The sequence below is a fragment of the Nematolebias whitei genome, chromosome 18 (genome assembly GCF_014905685.2).
Source record: "Nematolebias whitei isolate Nwh7 chromosome 18, NemWhi1, whole genome shotgun sequence".
NCBI classification, from domain to species: Eukaryota; Metazoa; Chordata; class Actinopteri; order Cyprinodontiformes; family Rivulidae; genus Nematolebias; species Nematolebias whitei.
In genome coordinates this window covers 30,555,248-30,580,137 of record NC_056515.1, presented here as the reverse complement: position 1 = coordinate 30,580,137, position 24,890 = coordinate 30,555,248, and the positions used below count along the sequence as shown (strand labels likewise).

Sequence of the window (24,890 nt, the reverse complement as noted above, 5' to 3'; positions counted from 1 at the left end):
CAACAACAACAAAACTCAAATACTGTTTTCCTAACTGGCGTTTCTATGTATAAAATAAAACCACTTTTAATAAGTTGTTTTGAATTGTTTCTTTTTCTTTTCAGCTGCAAAACACACACACACTGTATTGTTCAAAAGACTTCACGTTAGCATATTCCTATTACGTCTGGATCACGTTGAACCTTTTCCACTTTCAAGAATTGATAAGTTATAACAGGGCTGCCAATGAAAGGCTCATTTACAACTTTTAAAGTACAAAATAAACATAATAAATAACACAGTAAAAACAAACAGTCTCAGTGTCGTCGGGGTGTCCAGGGTGTTTCTCAGTCGTTATCGTAGATGCAATCTATGAAAATAAAAGACAATCTCATAATTTTTACTCATAAAATAAAGATTTATTGAAAGCAATAAATCTGATATTTTGAAATCAGGTTGAAGTGGGTTTCTGTGGAAAGAAGTATGTGACATTCTGTAGATTTAAAAAAAAAAGCATTGATTTGTGTTTAAATGATACGTGTTAGCTAACGGCGAATAGACCAAGATGGTGAAACAAGAACATTGTTGAAAAAAAGGCACAGGGGTAGGATTTATTAGATTTAAACCTTTTCATAATCTACTGCAAACATAACATTGAGTTGTTTAATTACGAGCAGTGTGCAATTTCTATAATTTAGTTTTAGTATTATTCTTGTTTTTTTTTAAGGGTGGCGATGGGTATATTTAGCCTTCTTGTGCCAGCCATGTTTAATGTAAAAAAAAAAAAAAAGCTAAACAAAATAAGATCTGTGATGAACTAACGTCTGTGAATCTGTGTCAGAGTTGAGCCGGCTGATAGACACTGTGCCATCTTTATCAGGACTATGGAACTTACTGGCAGGGTCCATGGACAATTCACTGACCTCGTCGGCCTCCTCGTGCATAAATGTATTATGATGTCTTCAGTATGTTGCTGTTTCATGAGCTAAGGTTGTTGGCTTTTTTGCAACTTTAACACTGTGTCTCGTCTAGATACCTATTCGCACGGGACTAGTTTTACCTAGGGACTACATGCTATTTGTGATAATTACAGAGATTGTCTGTGTTGTTAATCCCGTGTAAATCAGCCATGTCAGTAATAATTTGTAAAGTAAAAATTCCCTCCACTAGGGCAGCACGGTGGCGCAACTGGTAGAGCTGCTGCCTCTCAGCGAACAGGTCCCTGGTTCAAACCCCGGTCCAGGGGCCTTCTGGGTGGAGTTTGCATGTTCTCTCCGTGCATGCGTGGGTTTTCTCCGGGTACTCCGGTTTCCTCCCACAGACCAAAAACATGCATGTTAGGCTGATTGGTAACTCTAAATTGTCCCTAGGTGTGAGTGAGAGAGTGAATGGTTGTTTGTCTTGATGGATGGAAATTCCCTCCACAAAGTACCTGCTATATTTTGCTGAACTTAGAGGGCCTGTGATAATATTAATCCAATGTGAATAGGCATCTCTGTGATTTGGACAGAAATGGGTGGGATCCGATATGCAATTAGATGTTTTTTGTTTCTTGGGCACATTTTTATTTGCTTTGGGCAATGGAGGCTGTGTTGGAGTGCGTAAATAACCTTTTGTGTCCCGGACCAACAAATATCAACCCGTAACGGTTGCCATAAAAAAGAAAAAGCTGAAGAGAAGGAGGACGTTGCATTACATGCGAATGTTAGGCAATTCACAGCACATTAACATCATATCCAGAAGATGTACGTACATTTTGGCTAAATCTCAGGCTTTGTTGATCCTGTGCAAAAGCGCCACATAAAAAGCAGACGTCGGGGAGTAATTTATTTATTACATGTGGTCCCTAAGTAAAACGATCAGAGACATCTGCAGCCAGTTTCTTAGGATCCACTGTGGGATGGACCTCTACAAGAGATCCTCTCTACAAGAGAGTGCTTTACCTGTTGTAGATAGCTCTTTGATCACGTTTAGTTTTAGAAAATAAAATCTTATTTTAACCACGACTTGTAGCTAATATCTTGTTTAAGTGTGACCTAAACTAAAGTCGACTGCTTTCATCTGAAAATGATTCAAGTTTCAGAAATTTTAGAACATTTTATTCTCCCCTATTTGTAAACCTTTATATTGCTGTCAATTTAGAAATTTTGCATTATATATGTATTTATGTAGAAGTATTTGAGCCTCAGATTCATCTATGAGGATTATCATAATGTTTCTGTTAGCATTATGTGAAACTGACAGCTTTTCAACGTTTAGCTCATAAATCTCCTAAGAAATAATTTCTCCAAACTGAGTCCTTTTCAAAGAGCTCTGTATAAAAAAGTAAGATAAAAAAAAAAAAAGTTCATAACATTTATACAGAAGCTCACGTCAAAAGATCTGAGCTACTTCTTTAACATACCATCTCCTCCAATGTCATCGTAGATGTCTCCATCACTGTGGACCAAACATAAGAATCAGTGTGGGTATTATTTAATGTCTCATTAACAATGTGTGTGTAAATCATACGTACTCAACAATGTTGCTGGTGGAAACATAGCCATCTGCAAAATAAAGATTTTAGACTTGAGACACATGATACAATTGTAAAAAAGTATAAAGTCACCATTTATTATATACACACATAAAACCACTGTATATTTGTGCTCATTAGTCAGCAGAAGGTAGAAAACAAATTCTCACATTTGCCGTCGTCGTTCCGACAGATTAGTTTGTCGTCCTGAGCTTTAACAATGACATCAAGCTTCTCTCCAGCTTTAAGCGGCAGCTCTTTACCGCTGTACTTCTTATTGAGGAGATTGGTCTTGATATTCACCTGGTACAGCACATGGATCTCTCCGTCATACTAAAAAAATAAGAAAAATCATGAATCCCATCAGGCTGTTCATTTGAAAGAGGGCAATTTATTTAAAACACATGAGAAGGACAAACTTTAAACTTTTTCCTGAATTCCTTCTCCTCTTTCTCAAACTTCTTCTGCTTCTTCTGGTCCATGTCCTCAGTTTTGCGCTTGATTTTTATAACAGGGAGGCTTTATGTACAAACAATCAGAAGTTAGCGGGCAAAATATGAACAGCTGTAATGAAAAATTTGAACCATATTTAAGTAGTTTTACCTGCTTATTGGAGGAGGGGGAGGTGCACTTTGAGGGTCAACATCATCATATATCTCTTCATCAATTGCTGCACCTGAGTGATCTAACAAAAATACATCAGTACGGTCAACGTTTAACCAAGCCGCATACAACAAAACTGTGTTTTCATTTGAAAATAAGATTAATGATAGAATCTGCCTAAATACAGTAAATGCAGAATAATTCTGAGGTAACAAATACGTTTAGATAGGCAGACAAGTTTCAGACTTTTAATGTTTAAAGTCTAGTATTATAAACTTGAGATAAATTTATGTACTGAAAAAAAAAATCGATTAACCAAATTTAGCGTCAACTCTTCTTAAAACAAATATCAAAAGAGGGTGTGAAAATTAAACAGCTAGCTATTAGCTTGAATTTTAAGTTGTTTTTTTTTTTAATTGTAAATTTTATTTCTACAAGCCTTCCACAGAACACCTCTTCAAATAAAATGTTAACTATTATATGGTTTAATAGCATTGAAAACCTGGATGCTGTCTAAATATTGTGAATTTACGTGCAGGAGACTGTGACTCACACAAAGCATGATCGCTCATTAAGCAAGACTCAGTATTACACTTTAATAATGTGAGTTTTATAAAGATTCTGAATGTGCAGCTGTGTTAAATGAAAACTTTACAATAAAGCTTTAAAACTCTGTAATACTTTACAATAAGGAACACAAAATTTGCTTAACTACTAAGGAACGTCTCAGGAACGAATCAGAACCTAATGGGTAGTTAACCAGTACTTACTGGGGAACACACAGTCAAGCCTTATTGGGGGACTGCTGGTTTGTTACCTTGTAAATGAAGAGGAACTAATTGCTAACTAATGGGTAGTTACCAAGTAAACCAAAGAGGAATGTATCAGGAGCTAATTAACCAGTACTTATTGGGGAACACACAGTCAAGCCTTATAGGGGGACTACTGGTTTGTTACCTTGTAAATGAAGAGGAACTAATCAAGAACTAATGGGTTGTAACCAAGGAACCCAAAGAGGAACGAATCAAGAGCTAATGGGTAGTTAAGCAGTACTTACTGGGGAACACACTGCCAAGTTTATTAGGGGACTGCTAGTTTGTTACCACAGAAATAGAGGAGAATTTCTCCATGTGGGTTCTGAATAAACCCTGCAACAGTGAGGTCACAACTCATTTAGTCAAAAACCTGTTTCCTAGCGATTACTGATTTCATTGGATTTTCTCTTTTATAAACCTATTGGTTAACTACCCATTAGTTATTGATTAGTTCCTCTTCATTTACAAGGTAACAAGCCAGTAGTCCCCTAATAAGGCTTAGCTATGTCTTCCCCAGTAAATACTGGTTAACTACGCATTAGTTCCTGATTTGTTCCTGAGGCGTTCCCTTGTAGTTAAGCAAATGTTGTGTACCTTATTGTAAAGTGTTACCGGTTTCTCTTTCAAATATGTTTATTTTTGGTTGTAATTATATCCTGGGGGTACTGGAACTGGCATACCGGGCTGCAGCCTCAAGTGGCCGTTCAAGGTACTGCAGTTAGTTTTCACATTGGCTTAATTTCTCAGTCTATGGTGTACCATTCTTGGCTGTATGGATTGACTAACCATGCTGTCAGTGACTAATACAGGTAAGATCTTTCCCCTGATTTAGTGCATAGAAATACTAAAAATTCATTAAAAATAACTGATAATGGATGTTTAGGAGCACGGGGAAACAAAACAGTGTTTTTAATCAAATTCAGACTAAAACAAATCTTATTTTTACACTTTACAGATAAGAGTGAATTATAATGCTTCTCAGAAAGAAAGTGTGTGTTATTTTTAATTTTTTTGGATGCAACATATCTGTTTAGTAGTTTTCATCTTTAAAAGGGGCTTCATGTCCTGACAGTTTAAAACAACACACTATTAATAATGCGAGTGTTACCTGAATTCCCATCTGCAGTAAACTGGCTGGGTGGAGGAACTCTGGCATAAAACAACATCAATAAAGGTTTAAAAGTCATGTTGTTGCAATGCTGTCTATGATTCAGTGAGTATGTTACCACAGTTTAAATGTAACATGAACAATCAAGATCCCGAATTACAGGGTTGGTTAGTATACACTTGTTAAAAACATTTATGTACCATGCAGTTATCAGTTACATGCAACTCACTCGTGAGGATTAGTAAACATGCACAAGTAAAGGTCATAGTTAAGAGTTCAACCGTTAAGATTGAAATCATCAAAGGTTGAGGAGAGATTGTTAATTTTATGCTGATCTGGCTAGAAAAAGTTAAAAGTTGTTTGTTTTTACAGGAGATGTATAGCCATCAGTTCTGACTGAAAGTATTAGAGATTAAGGACAGAAGATCTCTGATCAGTCTTACTAATGAGTGTTTTTTACGCTTTAGAGCTGGTAAAACGTCTGTTTCGATCAAACATCCGCAGGAAGCTGTGGGGCCTCGCAAACAAGGACCCGGGTTCAGTGGAACTGGAAAGCCACCCAAGAATGAAAAGTTCGAAATTCCTTTTTTTTCTGGTTAATTTCTGTCACTTTTTCAAAAGTATTCCCATCCTTTGCAGTGCTTTTTGTAAATTAAAGAGTTCAAATGTGTTGTGATGTAACATTCATTCTGTTCCTACCTGACTTCCAGATTTGGATCGACCACATCATCATAGATTTCTCCTTCTTCTCCTGGTAGGGGGGGTAGGACCACTATAAACAGAAGGAATGGAATCATGTGAATGGCTTTATGATTTTTATAGGTAATATAAGCGCCAAATAAAAAAAAAAAGTAGGACGAAATAGTAAAACCAGATGTAACAAGTTAAGATTTTACCTGTTGGTCCTTTGTTTCCACTGCAGAAAGACAAAAAATATAAGCATAAACTTAAAAGACTCATTTTAAATCTTACAAGTAAGTGAAAATATGCATATAAGGTGATCATTGTCCAAAGTTAAACTGCTGCAGATGTTTGAATTAAAGGAACGCTGGCGTTTTATATTTTACTGACTTGTTTTCAAAAAGCACTTTATGTTGCAATTATGAGTTCTGATGTTTGTTGATGATACATGCAACTTTTTTCTTGTTGACGAAATGTCTCCTTTTTGAATTACTACGTTGTTTTTATGGTATTCTGAATCACATATGGAATAAGACCATCACACTGAGGTAAAGCCACAATAATCAATATATTGCAAATGACAATATCAAACTTTAAACCTCTTAAAATGTTTTTATAAAACAAGTGTGTTCAAGTCTGGTGATGAAATGTCTCTTTTTCTGTTGCACTGTAATTTTATTTATTTATTTATTTATTGGTATGGTAGAAAATATCTTTATTTTTGGTTATCTGCACCTCGTCTGTGCAAGTGACTAATAAAAAGTTGGATACTATATTTTGGCGTTTCTGGTACCTGGTATCCGATGAGACGACATCAATGTCGTCATAAACTTCTGGATCATAATGCGCTGAATGGTTCTTCAGTGAGTTGAAATCAATTTCCACTGACGTTGTTTTAACATATCCAACTGGTAGAGAAGAAAGTACTTGGCTTATTGCTCTGATATTCCTTATATTGTGTTTTGTTTTTAAATCACAACAGCAGATATTAAAGATATAAAGAAATTTGATGATATGGATTATAAATAAACGAAACAAAACAAAAAAATCCTTCCCAGACCAAATTTACCGTATTTTCCGCCATACACGTCGCACCGCCTTATAAGTTGCATCAACAATAAGTGGAAAAAAAAAACATAAATACATTGCTTTGCCGTATATGTCACATCTATGCGTCACCACTGACAACCGGGAAATGTGGGCCAGTGTTGTGACAAAAATCGATTGGCTGAAATATGGTTGCCGCTGGAGCGTGCACAGGAGGACTTTAAAAAGAATTTAACAAGATTAACACCTAAAAACAATTATTTGTTTGCTCAAAATTATAGCAAAGGTGTGTCTCAGTTTAACTTTTGCTTAATAAATGTACTTTATTGGTCAAATCAGCTGCATTTCAAAAGTGTTCGCTGCCTCGGTGCTCCGGGAGCACGCACAGGAGGAAATCACGAAGGCTCTGCGCATTTCTTCAAAATATAACAAAATAAGCACCTAAAACATTTATTTGTTTGCTCGACATTATAGCAAAGGTGTGTCTCGGTTGAACTTTTACTTAATAAATGCACTTCAATGGTCAAATTAGTTGCATTTCACAGGGGCGGCACAGCGATATGAAGCTGATTTGATGGCTGCTCCAGCATGATCTCAGAACTAGACGAAGGTGGCAGGCTGTGGCAAGCGGACTGTGTCATTAATAGCCACTTTTACTTATTACATGACACAACTGCATGCCATAATACTCGAGTGCCATCTAGCGGCTGAAAATGGTAGTGTTCATTATTTTCCATGTCAGAATGAATGAGAACGGTCATAGCAAAAAACTGCAATTTATAGGCTGGAAAATACGGTATTTAAGAAAGCCTTACCAAGAAGGGATTTTTAAAAAAAAAGAACTATTTATTTTTTGTAAACGTACTTGATCCATCCTGTAATCGAGCCAACCATTTCCCCTCTGGATTGCCCTGAACTCGGATTATCTCCAGCTGGTCTCCCTGCTTCATGACCAGATCAGATTTGCCGCCTTTGCAGTCCGTGAGAGCCTTTCCTTTCTGAATCACCAACAGAGGTGATCCATACAACTAATACACACAATTACACACAAAGGCAAAGTTAGTAAAAATATTCTGTAAACGCTTGAATTCTTTTATCTAATTCCATGCAAAAATATGTTTTTGTAGTATTGAACTGATCATTTGATTTCAGCCTTCTTCACTCACTTTGAACTTCTTCCTGGCATCTTGTTCCTTCTTTTCTCGTTCTTTCTGCTCCTTCTTTGCAGCTTCCAAACGCTTTTTCTCCTCTTTGTCATCTTTCTTCTTTTCTTGGCTCCTCTCAGCTTCTTCCCTTTTGTGATCACAAGCATGTTGCAAAAAAAGTTGAAAAAAAAAACACCCCCACAAACTTGTTGGAAAAAGTATTTTAAGTTTTGAAAGATCGTTAAATACAAACACATGCATGCCTTTTGTGTTTTACAGTGTTTGAGGGAAAACTGACAACCAAATGTACAGTGAGGTTCAAACCTATTTAAAGTGCATATAGCACGAACAAAATTAACTTGATGTATTGTGACCTGTGTTTGCACCAAAGCCATACAGTTTTGCAGTTGACAACATTATGTAAAAACCCTAACCAACCCAGTTAAATGAAAACCCAAACATTCAATTCAAATCAGAACACAGTATGTTTGAATTTATTATGAACTAACTTAAAATAAAAAAATAAAAACTGTCAGTAACTGTTGCTTACCATCGGTTGTCTAGATCCTCATACATATCTCCTTCTTCGTCGTCATTATGTTCATCCTATAAGCAGGCAAAACTCAATATGAGAACATCTGAAATTGTATTTATACATATAGACTTTTTCAAAATCTGTTTTCTGTATTTGAATAAATATAATCGTCCTTTACAGGAAAGTTGAAAAGATTTTCAAAATTTAAGATTTTCACTAGTTTATATTATTTTTAATACATTTGATGACAAACAATCTGTATTTTGCTCAAAGCAAGACAAAATACATTAACAGAAATCAGCCATGCGTCTGTGTTACGTCACGTTTTCTTTAAATTACATGTAAAAATGTGGCATCATCATCCTGTATTTGAAATCCTTAGCTTCCTGCCTCACTGTCCGGTGCAGATTCTCATGGACAGGGCTCTAAGCATGTAACTTTTGGACATCTGTGAAAGCCTTATCATGACCGTCTCTTGCAAGTAAAAGACCGGTTATGAAAATCTTCTCATGTTCTCAGAATGGCTTATTTGTGTAAGCATGATGATGAAAGGATATTTATTTATCTAACAAAGTACACTGGTTCTAAAAAGCTACACTGCTGTAAAATAAGTTCAGGCATAGTCCTGTTGATGCGTCCTCTGGCCTCCAGGGTGAGCAGGTCACCCTGAAGATGATAAATGTTTTTCTTCTGATTGCTGTAAGTGATCAGAGAGTCGCTTTTGTACATCCTGTCTTCTTCTTAGCACCATACATCTTCCATAAACTTTTCTGCATGCAACGATACACTTTAATGGTTTTCCACATGGATATGGCTGAACTGGTCCTAGCCATCTAACAGTATTTTTTGTCTTTTAAGCACTGGGGTCTTGTGGCTCTTTAAGTCTTTTCACAAGTCATGCATGTTATATTTAAAAACAGTCCTGACGCCCCCATAAGTTTTTTTTTATTTTAGAATGATGTTACTTGCACTTAATTGTTTAAATTTTAATTTTTTTTCTGTTTGTGTTTTTATAATGGTTTTTAAGGCATTGCATGAAGGTGTGCTCCTTTACTTTTGCTTGAAAACATCTGAACAGAACTCCAGCTCCTCTGTGACCATGAACAAAACAAAGCAAATTTATTTTGTGCACTAGTGCTTTAGTTCCTTTTTTGTGCATTAGTGTTTTAAAACAGTGTTTATCCTCATAGTGCTCCAATATCAATATTTCCATTTTATTCAAACTTGATACTTTAACTTTGTGCTACACTATTTTTACACCTTTAATCCTGTGGCTTCTGCATTTACACGAGTGTGAATAATTCAGCATGTCTCACCTTTGCAGGCTTCTGATTCGGGTGGTCTGCAGGACAGAAACAAAATGCTACATGTGAGCTTGATATGTGTGAGATAACAGAGGTGTGTCTGACAGAAAGTGCTGCAGAAACATTTCTTTTTTAAATGCAAACACCTATACATTAATAAAACTGTCAATGCATCAATGAACAGAAAGGCACTTTGACACAGTCAAATTTAACTAATTGACAGTAAGAAAGATTTTATCTGATGATGGCAATTGTTTTTTTGTTTTTTTTCTATTCATGAATATCTGAGCAAGGTACAAAATTCAAAGATAGCATATGATTTATTCTGCTGTGCATCATCTTTGGTTGCTAACAGAGAAACCAATTGATCATTACTGAACCTGAAGGCAGAGGAGGAGGAGACTCTCCATCGACATCGTCATAAATCTCTTCCTGGTTCCTGAGGAGCACAGTTTGGGTTTAGCTGCTGTTAGTTTCACCCAAATAACACAAAGCACAGTGTGTATGTGTCTATTGGAGAGGGGTTGCTGGACTTACATGGCTCCAGGATGTCTTGGAGGCAGATTGGGCAGCGGTGGTGGAAGGGGTTGCGTCTGGGTCACATGGTCGCTCTGGTTATATTGAAGAGTGGAAGGCGTTTGGAGGATGGGTTTCTTGAGACCTGGACCTACAACAAAACCAGATGGTGCTCAAAACATGACACTAATAGTGATCTCTGCTGACTGTTGCACATGTTCAAATAAAAAAGTAAATTAAGAGATATATGTAACTAATTTTGTTGGCCTTAAAGAAAGAAAGCAGGACAAACAAAGTGAGTTTGGACAGGTAATTTTGTTAATACTGTAACTCAGTTTAAAAGTTAAAAAAAATGTTCTGGACTTGTTTGATTTAATTAGAGATTAAAAAAAAATCAGCCTTGAACAGTTTTTCAATTCTTTGTTAAACTGAAAAATAAATAAAACAACAAATTTTTAATTGCCCCCAAATTTGATGTATGTAATATATAAATAAGAAAAAATAAGTAATATGTAATAAATTAAAATAAATTATATAGTGTCAGAAAAGTCAATTACACAACTAAAAGTACTTATAAAGTGTTTGGGATGACTCTCACCTACTACTACACCAAATATTAGCTCAATATCTGTCAAATTGATTGAGTTATAAACAAGTTTATGTTTATTAGGGTTGATTGGCTGTAGTGGCCATCTTAAATTGTATCGGCTCCAAAAGTTAATCAGTTGTAGATCAGATGATTACTTTCTGAGTTTCATTAAACATGGTCTGTGGGTTCATTAGATTTTTTTTTTCCAAAAGACTTAACAAAACAGACATGGACAGAGACAGACATTAATGTATGATTTTCATGGTGAGCGATAAAAACCTCCCTATAAACAGTAACACGCAACACAGAAAAGAAAAGGAGAGCACAAAGTTACCAGTTTTTTCTTATAAAAGACATTTTGACTTGTCTCATCCTAAAATGAACAAGTGCACTGATTAACGTTACAACATGGCCAAAGTTATTTTAAGTACTTTGTTAAAGTTGGACAACAGGCACTCACAAAAGGAAAACTTTCTCAAAACTGGAATGTGGCCATCATGTTTTAAATTTTTGTTTTTCTTGCTTGCCCCTCGGCGAAGGCAGACGCTTCTCCCTCCTGCTCCGTCCCTGCTTTGCTCTTTGTCCTGTGAACCTTTTTCAGAGCCTCTTTCTGCACATCTTCCAAATTGTAACTATGGATCTGATCAGCTGGTCTCTGAATGCAACTGATCAAATTTTCTCAACAAGAAGACAGGGTGAAGGAGAGCCCTCCTGCCCTGACAAGACACTTGCAGCCGAATACACGATGGATTCCTGGGGTAAGTGGAAGATTGTGTGTCTCTCTATACTGTCGGTCGAGGACGCCGAAGATGTGTACAAACTTGGTTTTAGAAGAGGATTTCTGTTTGGAGTCGCCAGGCTGTAAAGGCAGATGAAAATTAAGAGCTTGGCCTGACCCAAAACAAATGCAGAAATACCTCCTCTTCCCTCGTGGTCCCCTTTTTCTAATCTAGCAAAAAAGGAGCATCTCTCAGAGGCTGCCGCCTCAGTCACCCCGTCTACCCAAGTCTGTGTCTGTTTGTTTGTTTGTTTGTTTGTGGTTCTTCCAATGGGCTGTACTGAAATGTAATTTTTTTGTGCGCTGTGCAATGACAGTCAAGCTGATTCTGATCATGAATCCCGCATTTCCTGCTTGGACATGTCCAAATCCCTGGAGGGAAAATCACTGCTCCATTGAAAACCTGTGTTAAATAATTGAATGCTCCCCAGATCTTCTGAAATGTTCTTAAGGTACTTTAACGATACATTGTATTTGCTCGTTGCTTTTTAGGCCAACAGTCAGGCTTAAGTTTTGACACAAAATGAACTGAGATAAGGTTCTTGTCTAAATATCGCCCTCTAGTTTAAATCCATCCCTCTTTGCTGGAACTTACTTCCCCTTGTGGTAAAGCAAGCTCAGCTGTGAAGGGGGGAGGAGAAAGGAGAAACTGGATGGGGAACTTGTCCGTGGCAAATAGAGGAACCAAATGTGTTTCTGTAATTTCTGCCTCTTATCAGAAGCTTTGAACAAAGCAGCTTTTATGAAAAGCGAGCACATTTTGGGCAGACTACTGAGAGCTTAAACTCAGATGTAATCACCCTAACACTAAAATATCACCTTCCTAAACAAAAAAACTGCTTTATTTCTAAGATAATTGTGCATTGTTGTTTTGTATAGGATCTAAACAGACTAAATTTTGCTAATGTCGTAGAGACCTGTGAAGTCGTTTATCACACTTCTGACATGAACCAAACTGCAAAGTGACACAAACTGAACTTTGCACTGTTTATCATCTACAGGAAATATACTTGAGATGACAAATTAAGGGGCCTTCCTCTTCTGGGAGTCACAAGACAAAACTGGTTGAGAAACCAGCACTGGCTCAGCTTTGAGAGTTTGTTTCACGAAACAATCAAGAGGTTTGTGAATGCAATCTAAGATCTATATTATATCTGTCTGTGGGGCTGCATGAGCATCTTTACTGGCTGGCTGAAAACCCACTTTCCTGTTTTAGTTGTTTGCATCACAGTGTCAAGTAATCTATTTACTGAAGATGCAGAGCTGATCTGTCAGTTCAGTCCATTTATAGGGAAGTTATTCTAAAAAGCAATGAAATACAAGTTGTTGTTTTTTTTCGAGCGATTATTTCATCTTTGTCTCACTTTTCCAAAACAATGACAGAGGATTTTTAAAACAATTTGTCTGTCCCAGTAGAGAAAACCATTTGACTCATACCTTCTCCCTCTCACTTCGTTCCTAATGTGTTTATCTGCTGCTTCATATTGTCAGATTGGTTCTGATGAACCCATGATGCTCGAGGCTCAATGAGACTAACCTGTATAAATGAAGGTTGAATTGAATGGTAACACTAGAAATGCTGAAATTTTCATTTTCACCTCTGCTTTTGTAAAATCTGCCTTTTCATTCGATACAATTTATGCTCTGTGTTAATGTAAGTAGAATGATGAACTTCTGCACTACATGAATCTGTATATTAGGCTCATATCTGCTAAACTTAAAGAGCAAAGGGGAAAAAAAAAGTTACTCATTGATTAAACCATTTATTGAAGTTTGTGCTCCTTTTTAAGAATATTTACATTTCAAATGAGGTAAAACAAATCCAAAAGAAGCTTATACTCAGTGGTGGGATGTAACATTTTCATCTTTAAATCACTTCTTGGTCTGTTGCCTTCATACATCTCCTCCTACATGTCTCTGCGTGAGTGCAGCTACAGCGTGCGCTCTCAGGACATTATTACCTGCAGTGTTCCCTCAGTGCAGACTGAACTTGTCAAAAGGGCCTTCTCCTACTCTGCTCCTGTTTCCTGGAATATCTTACAAAAAGATTTGAAGCTCTCGACCTTGACCTCTCTAAGTGGCTTTAAGAATCTGTTGGACTCCTGGCAGGGACCAACGCAGACATGTTCCTGTTTTTAGTTTTCTACATTCACCTTATAATCTAGCTGTTTTTGTTACTTTTTTTTGTCATCTTCTTTGTAAAAAATAAATAAAATTTTAAATCTGTATGCCTTTTTAGAACTGTCTATTGTTGTCGCTGTTGTCCATTGTTGTCATCATTCTTTGTTGAAATCAGGTCTCTCTTGTAAATGAGTCCTCGAGGCTCAATGGGATTTACCTGTCTAAATAAAGGTTGAATGAACTAAGTACAAGTACTTCGTTGCTGTACTTAAGTACATTTTTCATGTATCTGTACTTTAAGCAGAGTTAAACACAGATACTTTCTACTTTTACTCCACTACATTTTATATTCAGTATCTGTACTTTCTACTACACTACATTTCTGTAATGCGTTGTAGTACATGTTACATTCATGTTGTGGTTTTTTTAATTTGTTTGTTAGTTTGAAAGTAACCAATGGTGAGACAGGAGTTGGTTCACTGAATCACTGCAAAGTGGGCAAGTAAAGTTAGACCCACCTTCAAGAAGAACTGGGCCAATGACGTATATTCTAGTACATACTTCACTGAGATGGGCGCAGCCGTAGCATCACTAACACATCCAAAATGTATTCCACCACGGAGAGTCAGCCAGACGATACGCACCACCCACGGCCTTATTGAAAGATTATTGAAATACTATTGAAAGATTATTGAAAGTCTATTCAGTACAGCAGGACAGATTCTCTCTCCCCAAAGAGCCAGACTGGACTCAAAAAACATTGAAAACCAACTTCTTCTGAACTTGAACAAGAAATGTTTGCTTCAATATTAAAATGTGTCAGTTCATGGGATGTTAGGACAGGAGACAAGAGGAGCACTGTTTTTTCTCTTAATATTAGTATTTTAACTAGAGTTGATGACAAACTGGAGTTGAACTGATCAGAGTCTATTCCTTTGTTAAGTCTAATGCTCCTTTTTTCAGGCAGACAACTTTTACTTAAATATTTTTACTGCAGTTAAAATGACACATTTTGCTTTATGTTAAATGAAAACTTTCAAAGGTATAAAAATCATTCCTCTTTCTTATTTTTGGCATTTAACTCTGCATGTCATCCCTGAAATTCTGATGCACAGAATCACAAGTCGTGAACTGTGTCAAAGAGTAAACACAATAAAAACATGCATTATCTGCAGCATTGTTCATTAAAATGACACACTATTAATGAATTACAGAAAATATACATACGGTAGGCACACTTAATGATATTGTAGACCATTGCATTAGTAATACATTCAGCAAGTACTTTTACTTTTAATACATTAAGTATTTTTAAAAGCAATAAGACTTATTTAATTTAACTTAAGTAAAAACATTCATGTGGTACTTCTACTTTTACTAGAGTACATTTTTGTCTGTTTAATTGTACTTTTACCTAAGTACAGTGTTTGAGTAATTTCTCCACCACTGCTTACACCATGCATCTTGCAGCTTGCAAGAGGACATTGGAGTTCTGCCTCTAAACAAAGTTGATGTGTTAGTAAAGGTAATGGCTAGTGTGATCTCACCTCTCCAGAACCGTGTTATTATTCTGGTGAAGCATAGTACCAGTAATACTTCCTGAGCTCGACATCTTGATAGTGTTTTTGTGGTATAAGGTTTAGCAACTGGGAGATAAAATTAGACTGAGATGGTTTGGACATGTTCAGAAGAAGGACAGTGGGTATATTGATAAAAGGATGCTAGAAATGCAGCTGCTAGACAAAGAGGAAGGCCACAGAGGAGAAATATGGATGTAGATAAAGACATGGAGGTAGTTGGAGTGAGGGCAGAGAATGCAGAGGACAATGTGAAATGGAGGAGGATGACTCGCTGTGGCGACCCCTGAAAAGGCAACAGCTGAAAGAAAAATAAGTTTTTGTGGTATAATAAAACAAAAACCCTTATCTAACTTACCATTTTCAGAGGACTCTGCATCATTTTTTAAGTGCTCCAGGTCTACTTTGGGGGGTCTGTTAGGTTTAACAGGAGGAGGACCCAAAGCTAAACTGTTGGGCAGAGGGTTACGCTTTGGACCTCCAGCAACTTTGTCGTTGATGCCTTTAGGAGAAGGCCTTACTGGGTTTTTAATGCCAGGCTTTTTACTGGAGGGTGGTTTAGGTGGGGATGGAGCAGCGTTAGCAACTGTAAAGGCTGGTTTGTTGACCCCAGCACTCTCTTTCTGCTCAGATGTGTCCTTCTCCTTGTTAAACATATTCTGAGCAGTCTTGAAGTTTGCAGGGGGTTTAAAAGCTGGGCTCACATGAGGGGGAGGTTTGCTCACAGTGTCTGCATTTGCGTCTGCCTGGTCTTCATGCTGCCACATTTTTCGAACGCCACTGATTGGCTTTTGTTGCAAACTGGGTATTTTAGGTGGCGTTGAGGTGGTGTTTGGTGCTGTAGCCCCACCACTGTCTTCCTTTATCCAATTTGGCTTGGAGTTGAGTGAGCCAGGAGGTTTTGGATGCACAGGTTTGGGATCAGAAAGGGTGGTGTTGACTGAGTGTTTGTTCAGGGGAGATATCTGGGCAGGACCTTTAGCTTCATGTGGTGGAAAAGATGGCTTCAGTGTTGACTGCAGTTTATTAACAACTAGAGGTTTGTTGGTGGTGCTGGTGTCATCCTGAGCATTAGCAAATCGGTTAGCTATGGCTTTGATTTTCTTTGCTTCTGGCACATCTGAGTCACTTTTACTGGATGGTGTGCTTTTCAGAGAGGGTGGCTTTACATTTATGACACTGGCTGATAGGTTCTCCAAGGCAGGTTTTTTGTGTGCTGCTGGGCCAGAGAGCGTGGACTGCAGGGGGAACTTAATGCGTCCAACCGAGGAAGGAGAAGTGTCATCGGTGCTTGCTCCACCTGCTTGGAAGCGAGCCCTCATGGCCTTAACATCGGCCTTGTTTTCCTGAAAATAATGGAAGATAATCAGAGTGAGGTGTTTTGTATTAAAATCAACGTAATTATGAGCAACAAACAAAAAATGTGATAGTTTAAGTCTTTTAAAGTGGGATTCTTTGTAATTGTTACAAAAAATAAATATGTTAAATCTTGTCTTTGGGTGCAATGGACCCATTTTCAATGGAACGTCTGCCTTTGATACTGTTGAACACAGTATTCTGATTAACAGGCTACGAGACACAGTCAGTCAGGCTTGTCACTGGAGTGGTTTATCTTCTATCTTTCTGGCAAAACAATTAGTGTTTCTGCAAACCAGATAATGTCAGTATCCAAGATCCTGCTATGTGGGGTACCTCAGGGCTCAGTGTTGGGATCTATTCTCTTTCTTTTGTATATTACCCCCCTTGGCCAAATAATAAGTCAGTTCTCAGATGTGTCTTATCATTTCTATGCTGATGATATTCAGCTATATTATTCCTTCAGGCCTTCTGCACATCACAAGTTGTCTTCCTTGTTAAAATGTATTAGCAATATCAAACAGTGGCTCAGTGACAATTTCCTGCAGGTTAATTGTGATAAAACTGAAGCCTTAATTTTTGCTCCTGACAATCAAATATCTGAAATTAAGCAACACCTTGGTGTATAAGCCTCTTCTGTCAAGCCAAATCTCAGAAACTTTGGCATTGTTTTTGAATCTGCCATGCCATTGCAATGACATTCTCATAGATTAATCAGAAATTGTTTTTTTAAAACTAAGAAATATTTCTATATGTTTAAGTCTCTTGTGTCAAAAGCCGAATTAGAGATGATTATCCATGCTTTTATTACATCCCGTCTGGATTATTGTAACAGTCTTTGCATTTGTTTAACCAAGAAGGATCTTGATCGTTTGCAGACTGTTCAGAATGCTGCTGCAAGGCTTTTAACTAACACACAGAAAAGACAGCACATAACACCAGTTTTAATATCTTTACATTGGCTACCGGTACATTTTCGAATTCATTTAAAAAATTTAGTTCTTACTTTTAGAGCCCTGAGTGGTCAAGCCCCAGTCTATATTTCTGACATTTTAGAGCCACTCCTCTTCTCAGAGCCTCAGATCTTCCAGCCAAAGGCTGTTAATGGTCCCACAGACTCATTTTAAGACCAGAGGGAATAAAGCTTTTAGGGCTTTGGCCCCCAGACTGTGAAATGTGTTGCCTCTGACATTGCGTTGCCTTGATTCTCTTAATACTTAAAAAAAAAAACAGCTGAAGACCCATTTATTCAGATTGGCTTTTAATTAGTTTTATTTTGTCTTATGTCATACGCATCTTATTTTATCGTTTATCTTGTGTTTTTATGTCTTGTATTCTGTAAAGCACTTTGTGGTTTCTGACCTGTAAAAGGTGCTATATAAATAAAATTTACTTACTTACTTTTTTATATTTTGCTTTCCTATACTATTCAGTTTTACATGTATGTGGCTAATCTTCTTGTCAGCAAAATATCTCATGAACCACTAGAGAGATTTTAATGAAACTCAAAAAAAAAATTGGATATGCATCTACAACTAAGAGGCTCAGAGGTTAGCAGTGTTGCCTCACAGCAAGAAGGTCCTGGGTTCAATCCCTGGTTGGACCTGGGGTCTTTCTGTATGGAGTTTGCATGTTCTTCTTGTGCTTTGTTACGTGTGGGTTTTCTCCAGGTACTCCGGTTTCCTCCCACAAACCAAAAACATGCATGTTAGGCTGCCTTCAGGCTCAGGCCTCCCTTGCAAAAGAGATCTGTGATCTCAATGGGATTTGCCTGGTTAAATAAAGGTTAATAATTATTAACTTTGGAGGTCCAACTCAAGATAGCCACTACAGCTGTTGACCTTAGCAAACACAAAAACAGCTGCAATTTAGTCAGTTTTACAGTGAGTTAGCTAACATTTAATGTAGTAGTGGCTGAAAGTCATCCCAACACACAGTCTAAGTGCAAACAGATCTTTGTTTACAACTTTGGCATGCAAGACAGTGGAAATAATCAGCTTCTTAAAGGAAAGCTTGTTATATTTATTATTAAAAATTTAAGATAGAAGACGAGTTTCAATGAATTTAATAGTAACTGTGTTGTTCTCAATTAATAAAATCAAACTGACAATTAAAAATGTAGTCTTATGCTAGAAAGCAATATCTGGTGAAACTCTTTTAGATTTTCATAATATTTCAGATTATTTTTGGACTTAGACTTGAACTTCTAAACTAGTTTTGCCATACAGAGATAGCAGAAATATGATAATTCTGCAATAAGTACCCCTGGTTGTCACAGCTACAGTGCTACATGTAAGTGATCTGCTATTTGCACCTAAAATAATAAAATAATGTAATACAAAACTAATAGGAACAAAATAGTTTATATACAGTAACAGCATTCCGTTTGTATAAACTGACAAGATATTAATGCTTCATTGCTGTTTCGGAGAACCTCCTTCCAAATAAATTGAATTATCCCTTTAAGCAAATAAAAAATAGAAACAGAAATAAAGCTGGGTTTTACTTTATATTTAGACAAAACCAAAACTAAAAGACAAAGAAAAACAACTCCTTCACAATAAACTATAAAAAGATTAAATGAGAACAGAAAGAAGAAAAGTTGACAAAAATACTCTTCCTGTCAAGCCATCAACTTCGCTCCATCTAAACCTTTTTCTGATTATTCTGTTCATGTTTAAAGCATTAGAATGAAAGAACGAGCATGAAATAAAGTTTTCATTTAGGATAACCTTAACCTATTCAAGCCACCAATGACTGTCTTTCTCTTGTTCTCAATGTGACAACATTCAAAACAACATTACACCTGACTGAAACACGTAAATTCAAGTCCGAACCACACATTCAAAAATGTGGCTCAAATATCTTTTGAAGTAAACAACACCAAAAATCCAAATGCAAATGTAAACCAGCAGCCATTGTGTGAATGTATGTACCAGTGTGTTTCTTTCAATTATTTTTTTCATTAAGGGAACAAGTCACTCATTAGCTTTAAATTGGGAATAATTAAAAAAAACAACTAAACTCAATGCCAGGGGGACGGAGCTTTAAATTTTCCAGCAAGTTCCCATGAATACGAGAACTGTGACGTCAAGGGGAATGTAACTTTAAAAAACAGGAAACCACCTGCTTGCATAATTTAAACATTTTATATAACTCTAACACAAAACCCTGATAGAAAAATACGATTAAACAAAGAATAACAGATGCTTATTAACAAAACCACATTTCATTCTGAAAGGAGAATTTATATATATATATGTGTGTGTGTGTGTGTGTGTGTGTGTGTGTGTGTTCACTTTTATTATCTATTAATAGAACAAGATGCGTATCAGAAATGTCTGTCTTGAATTCCATTCACTTCTGACAGCAATATGAGCTGCAGTAAAAAAAAAAAAAAGTATATTTAATGATTGCACTTACTGAAAGTCTGAATAAAGTAAAAAAATGTGTTTTTATTAACCATTAAGCTGTTCAAAAGCCTGGAATCTGACAGCCTGTCACCTGAATGAGTGTCAGTGTGCAGAAAGACAATGACTTTCAGACTGTGGCAAAATGTGCAACCCCAGTTCTGCAGCTGTTTCACTCACAGGTTGGAGAAGAACTGACCAAGCAGCAGCCACACCTATTTTAAAAAGACTGGTTTGACTGGAGTCACAAAGACTTTACCAGGAAATGGAGATAAGAGATCCGAACTGCTGCTATACCAGCCACACAACAATAAATGGGAAATTTAAGCATTATTTATAGATCAGCTAGAATTTTCCTTTTTATTTAGATCACATTTCCAGGATTTAAAAAAAAAAAAAAAATTCAATTAAAATACATGACTGAGAGGCTTATGTTTTGCCAACTCATGTCCATGTTATACTTAAACTCATTGGTATAATCTTTAGTTTTCTGAAGTAGTTTATTTATTTATTTATTTTTCATAGTACGTTTCTGTATTAAAAAAAAATCTATTATTGGAAACAACATAATTAAGATGATGTCACTTTGTTAAAATACCAAAGTGCTTTTCTACTCAAATATTATATATCATACCGGTAGTTTAATTCCCATCTCTTAAGAGAGGAAAAAATATATATCCTTGTTAAGTTTTGAACTACAATACTGACCACTTAAAGCCTTCATACACTTTTAAAAAATATTTTCAGTTTTTATTTTTTATTCATTGTTATAAATCTGCTTAAAAAAATCTTCATTTATCTTCAATATTTAATCTTTACACATGAGGCTGTATTATTCTGTCAATATTCCACTGGCTAGCAGCAAAATTGCAACACAGATCAACTAGTTTATGACTGTAATAAAAAAATATCAGGATTAGTTTGATTAGTTTTGACACCTTTGTTGGCCACCAAAGAAAACCCACTTATCTGAGTTTTTTGTGCTACTTTTCATGGTTAACCGGGAATTGTTATGTATGTGTCACTGCCAGTAACATCTTACAGAACCAGCCTAACTAAGTGTCTCAACACAGGCCTGAGAGGTGGCCAAATGTTAAAAAGGAAAACAAGAGTAAGAGAAACGTTATTACTTCTGTTTCTCAACCACTGACAGCTATAAATTGCTTAACTTATTATGTGCCAAACTGTTGCAGCTGCTGCTTCTCTAAATAAGTGTGCGGTGCAGGCGAAATTTTGTAAAAAAAAAAAAAAAACTACAAATTTTGAGACATACTGGAAAAACCCTCCAATGTTGCAGCGGGTTTTGTACCTCTTTAACAGTCAACATGGCAAAGCTGGAAGAATAGCCTAAAGGGATAAGCTGGCAATTTTTTGAAGGAATGTTCCGCCAATTAAGCACCTTATCAACCATGATATTGGTCATAGAAAATGAATTATAGGGGAATAGGCAGAGGTCTTCCTTTATGTTAAATGTCTTGGTTTATCTAGATTGCCAGGCTTATGAAACAATTTGTTCTCCAAAATGTCATACTGCTGTGAAAGAATGCTACATAAGCTAATATACATGACATTGTTTGTTCAGTTTGTTGCTGTTTTTGTCACGTTTCTGCCCCTTCCTGCCATAGATTTCTGTTTCCATGTTCTGTTTGCCTGTCACACATCCGTCAGCTCAAGCCTGCTCCCTCCAAGCCTTGCCACACCTCCCTTGTTTCTCCACAGCAGTCAGCGCTCGTCAGCTTCACCTGTTCACCTGCCTCTATAAGCTCCACATCACCAGTGCCAGATTATCGAACCTTACCAAGTAGTAGATGCCCAGCGTTCATGCCACAGCTTTGTTTGCCTTCCTGGTTCTGACCTTTTGCCTGCCTCTTGGACTCCTCGTCTTGCTTATCCCCCGCCTGATTTGGATCTCCCTCTCTGACCATGGTAACGATTCTGCTCTTCCTCACCTTGACTACATCTTTTGCCTTGGACTCTGGATTTGGATAAGGATTTCTGACCACTTGTGTATAACTTCGGACCGTTCTGCTGGACCTCAATTCTGGACTTGCCCCAACATCTCAAGCTGCACAGTTCTCCTGCTCTGCTGCAGCAGAATCACCGCTGGTGACGTTATCGGATCCACCTATCACACGGATTCTGCTTTCTGCCCGACAGTGAAGGTTAGTGACTGCCTTTATTTGTCTAAGAACATTCACAGTCAAAGCAAAGTCACCAGCTCAACTGTCTCTGCAGATCAGAGTGGCCCACAGACCCAGACATCCACCAGAGTTCCTGCTTTAATAAATCTTTTAAACCATTACTGAATTTACTGGATCCAAAACCCGGTTCATGTCAGTTTGACCAACTAAACAATCATGTATGGACTACTGCTATTGTGCCAAGATGAAAATGTCTTTTCCCATTAACCCAGTAAATCAGGCTCAGATGTCCCAGTTTTTCACCATCCTTGTGAATCTGGAGTAGAGCTATCATTTCGAACGTGGAGCCCGGCACCGACCGACCCGGATTCGAATTGTACCGGCCCATAATAATGTGCTTAATGTGCGGGCCGGGTCGGTGTCGGGATTTTGATTACGTCAGTGGACACGCACGGCTGATGATCCAATTATATGGCAACTTGGCTTGCCATACTAATGCATGCACGCGGCCATTTGACCGTGCGCTGATCGGCCTTGAAAAAGGTCAAAAGTTCAGCTAAGCTTCAGATGGACTACTGCCAGCGATCCATGGCCCAAATGAACGTTCATTCAGCCGCTGCACTCAGCGGACGTGTGCGGCCGACGACCCAAACAGGTGAGATCACAAAATATTTGACATGTCAGAGCAGGGTCCAATGCAGGCAGAAGCATGGGAAGCATTTAATGCGCTTTGACGGCTCCTCAGCTCCGATCTTCTGCCCCCTTTACTCAGCCGTGCGCCGACCGTTAATAATTATATAAGCAGTCAAAACTTAATTAAAAATGTAATTTTTTTTAGAGTTCGGACCTGTAATTACTATTAAGTCCTCGAATCGGGTAGGGTTTGGAAATTATGGCTACGAGCTGGGGCCGAGTCGGGTCAGATTTTTTGGACCTGAATGCAACTCTAATCTGGAGCGGTAAGAGTCACATTCACAGGCAATCAGACCCGTGTGCTCGTGTTGACTGATCCGTCCACAGCAGATGATTTTTGCACGAATATTTGATGATACGGTTGCACAGCGTATTCCAACATGTGCAATTCGAAATGCATTTGAAAAACTGTTTATGCATTTGTGAACCTTGTGGTACAATTGTGGATTTAATTGTAGGCATACCAATATGTTGCACGCTTGTGTGACTATTTCCAGTTTACACTACTTCCTGCAAGGAATGCACATGTATCTATATAACTGAACAGGTTGAAGACATATTCTGGTTTTTCTGAAGTGATGTTTTGTCAAATGGTTATATTATATATTTGGTACTTTATCAGCTGTGACATCAATTATAGAGCACAGAGGATGATGCAAACGGCAGGTCTTCCTCCAAGCTAGGCTAAAGGCAAGCCAAATGAAGACCTTTTTATTCCTGTTTTTCAAGTTTTTGAAACAAGTTTTTCTCAAAAATGTCACAGCAATGTGAAAGAATGCCACGTTAGCTAATATGAAATTTTTACACTTTTGCATGCCACCTTTTGTTCATTGCTATGTCATTTGAGATAAGCTCACTTTTTGGACTATTAGCTTTTGTTTAAGATATAAAGAAATAAGTCTTATGCATGAAAATGTCTAAAGTAGAACAAACTACAAATGACTGGTAATTAGCTCTCAAAATGTACAGGATTTTGAGTTTCAGAGTGACAAAAAGTAAAAAAGCAAAGAAACTTATTGCATCTTGTCACAAAAGCCAGAAGTGCAACTGTAACAGTGTGTTATGTTGTTATTTTAATCCATGTGTTGCAAACTTGACAAAAAAATCAAATGTACAATAAAATGAAGATACTTCATATTCCATTTCATGTTAGAAGTAACAATTTTCCAATCTGATCAAAATATTACTTAAGTAAATAACTAATGTCCAATAAGTTTGTACAAAAGTGTTACAAAAATCAACTTTAACCATATTCTGACAAAAAAATAACACATTGATCTGAAGACCCAAACGATGAGTTAATTATGGAGTACTCACCATCTTTGCGACAGCAGCCCTATTTGAGCTGAGTTTACAGGACGAAGAGGTGAAGAGTTTTTGTTTAGTGTCCGCTGCTGTCAAAGAGAGAACTGCACCGAGGACCTGAGAGACACTGAGTGACAAAGACACAAACACCGACTTTGTGACTAGTGTTTTTGTGGAGGGGGCGTAAACTCCAACTCTAGTGGTGACATGAGCATTTGTCTACAACTGACCACTTCCTCTGCCAGCGTTGAGTGTGTGTGCGCGCTCTGTGAGGCTGTGAGTGTTGCAGCCTCTGTTATCTCAGAGTTTTGATCTCATGGATTTGCCTATCTGGCAGTCTCCCTGCAGCTGTTCACATGATGACTAATCAGTCAATAGTGGGAGAAAAAAAGGACAAAGCACAACAAATCCATAGCAACAACATTAAATACTGTAATTATTATATAAAACGATTTGGTTAACAAGAAGGTCACGTGACCTTAATAGTATAGCTCATATATTTTGTGGTGGGATTCCGTGGAAAGGTTATGAAGTATAAAAAATAAAAATCAAAAAAATTTATTGAGGCTGTTTAAATAGATTTAAAAAAATACAGGTAAGATATTACATATGCACAACCTCTCCATAGAACCCCACATTAGAAGATCTGATCTGATACTAGGCTATACAATG

The 24,890-nt window shown here is 37.2% G+C and overlaps 1 protein-coding gene across 1 annotated transcript; it reads right to left on the bottom strand.

The window, feature by feature from the left end:
* Positions 1-286: 286 nt before the first annotated feature.
* On the bottom strand, positions 287-24,251 carry fybb (FYN binding protein b). Its single transcript, XM_037692670.1, has 18 exons — positions 24,231-24,251; positions 15,672-16,659; positions 10,270-10,399; positions 10,113-10,171; positions 9,745-9,770; positions 8,444-8,499; positions 7,915-8,041; positions 7,614-7,776; positions 6,495-6,609; positions 5,917-5,936; positions 5,720-5,792; positions 5,021-5,061; positions 3,098-3,179; positions 2,914-3,013; positions 2,665-2,827; positions 2,495-2,525; positions 2,384-2,418; positions 287-349 (listed from the first exon to the last, which is right to left on the bottom strand). The coding sequence occupies exons 1-18, from the start codon at positions 24,231-24,233 to the stop codon at positions 327-329; spliced, it is 2,235 nt and encodes a 744-aa protein (XP_037548598.1). The 5' UTR covers positions 24,234-24,251; the 3' UTR covers positions 287-326.
* Positions 24,252-24,890: the final 639 nt, after the last annotated feature.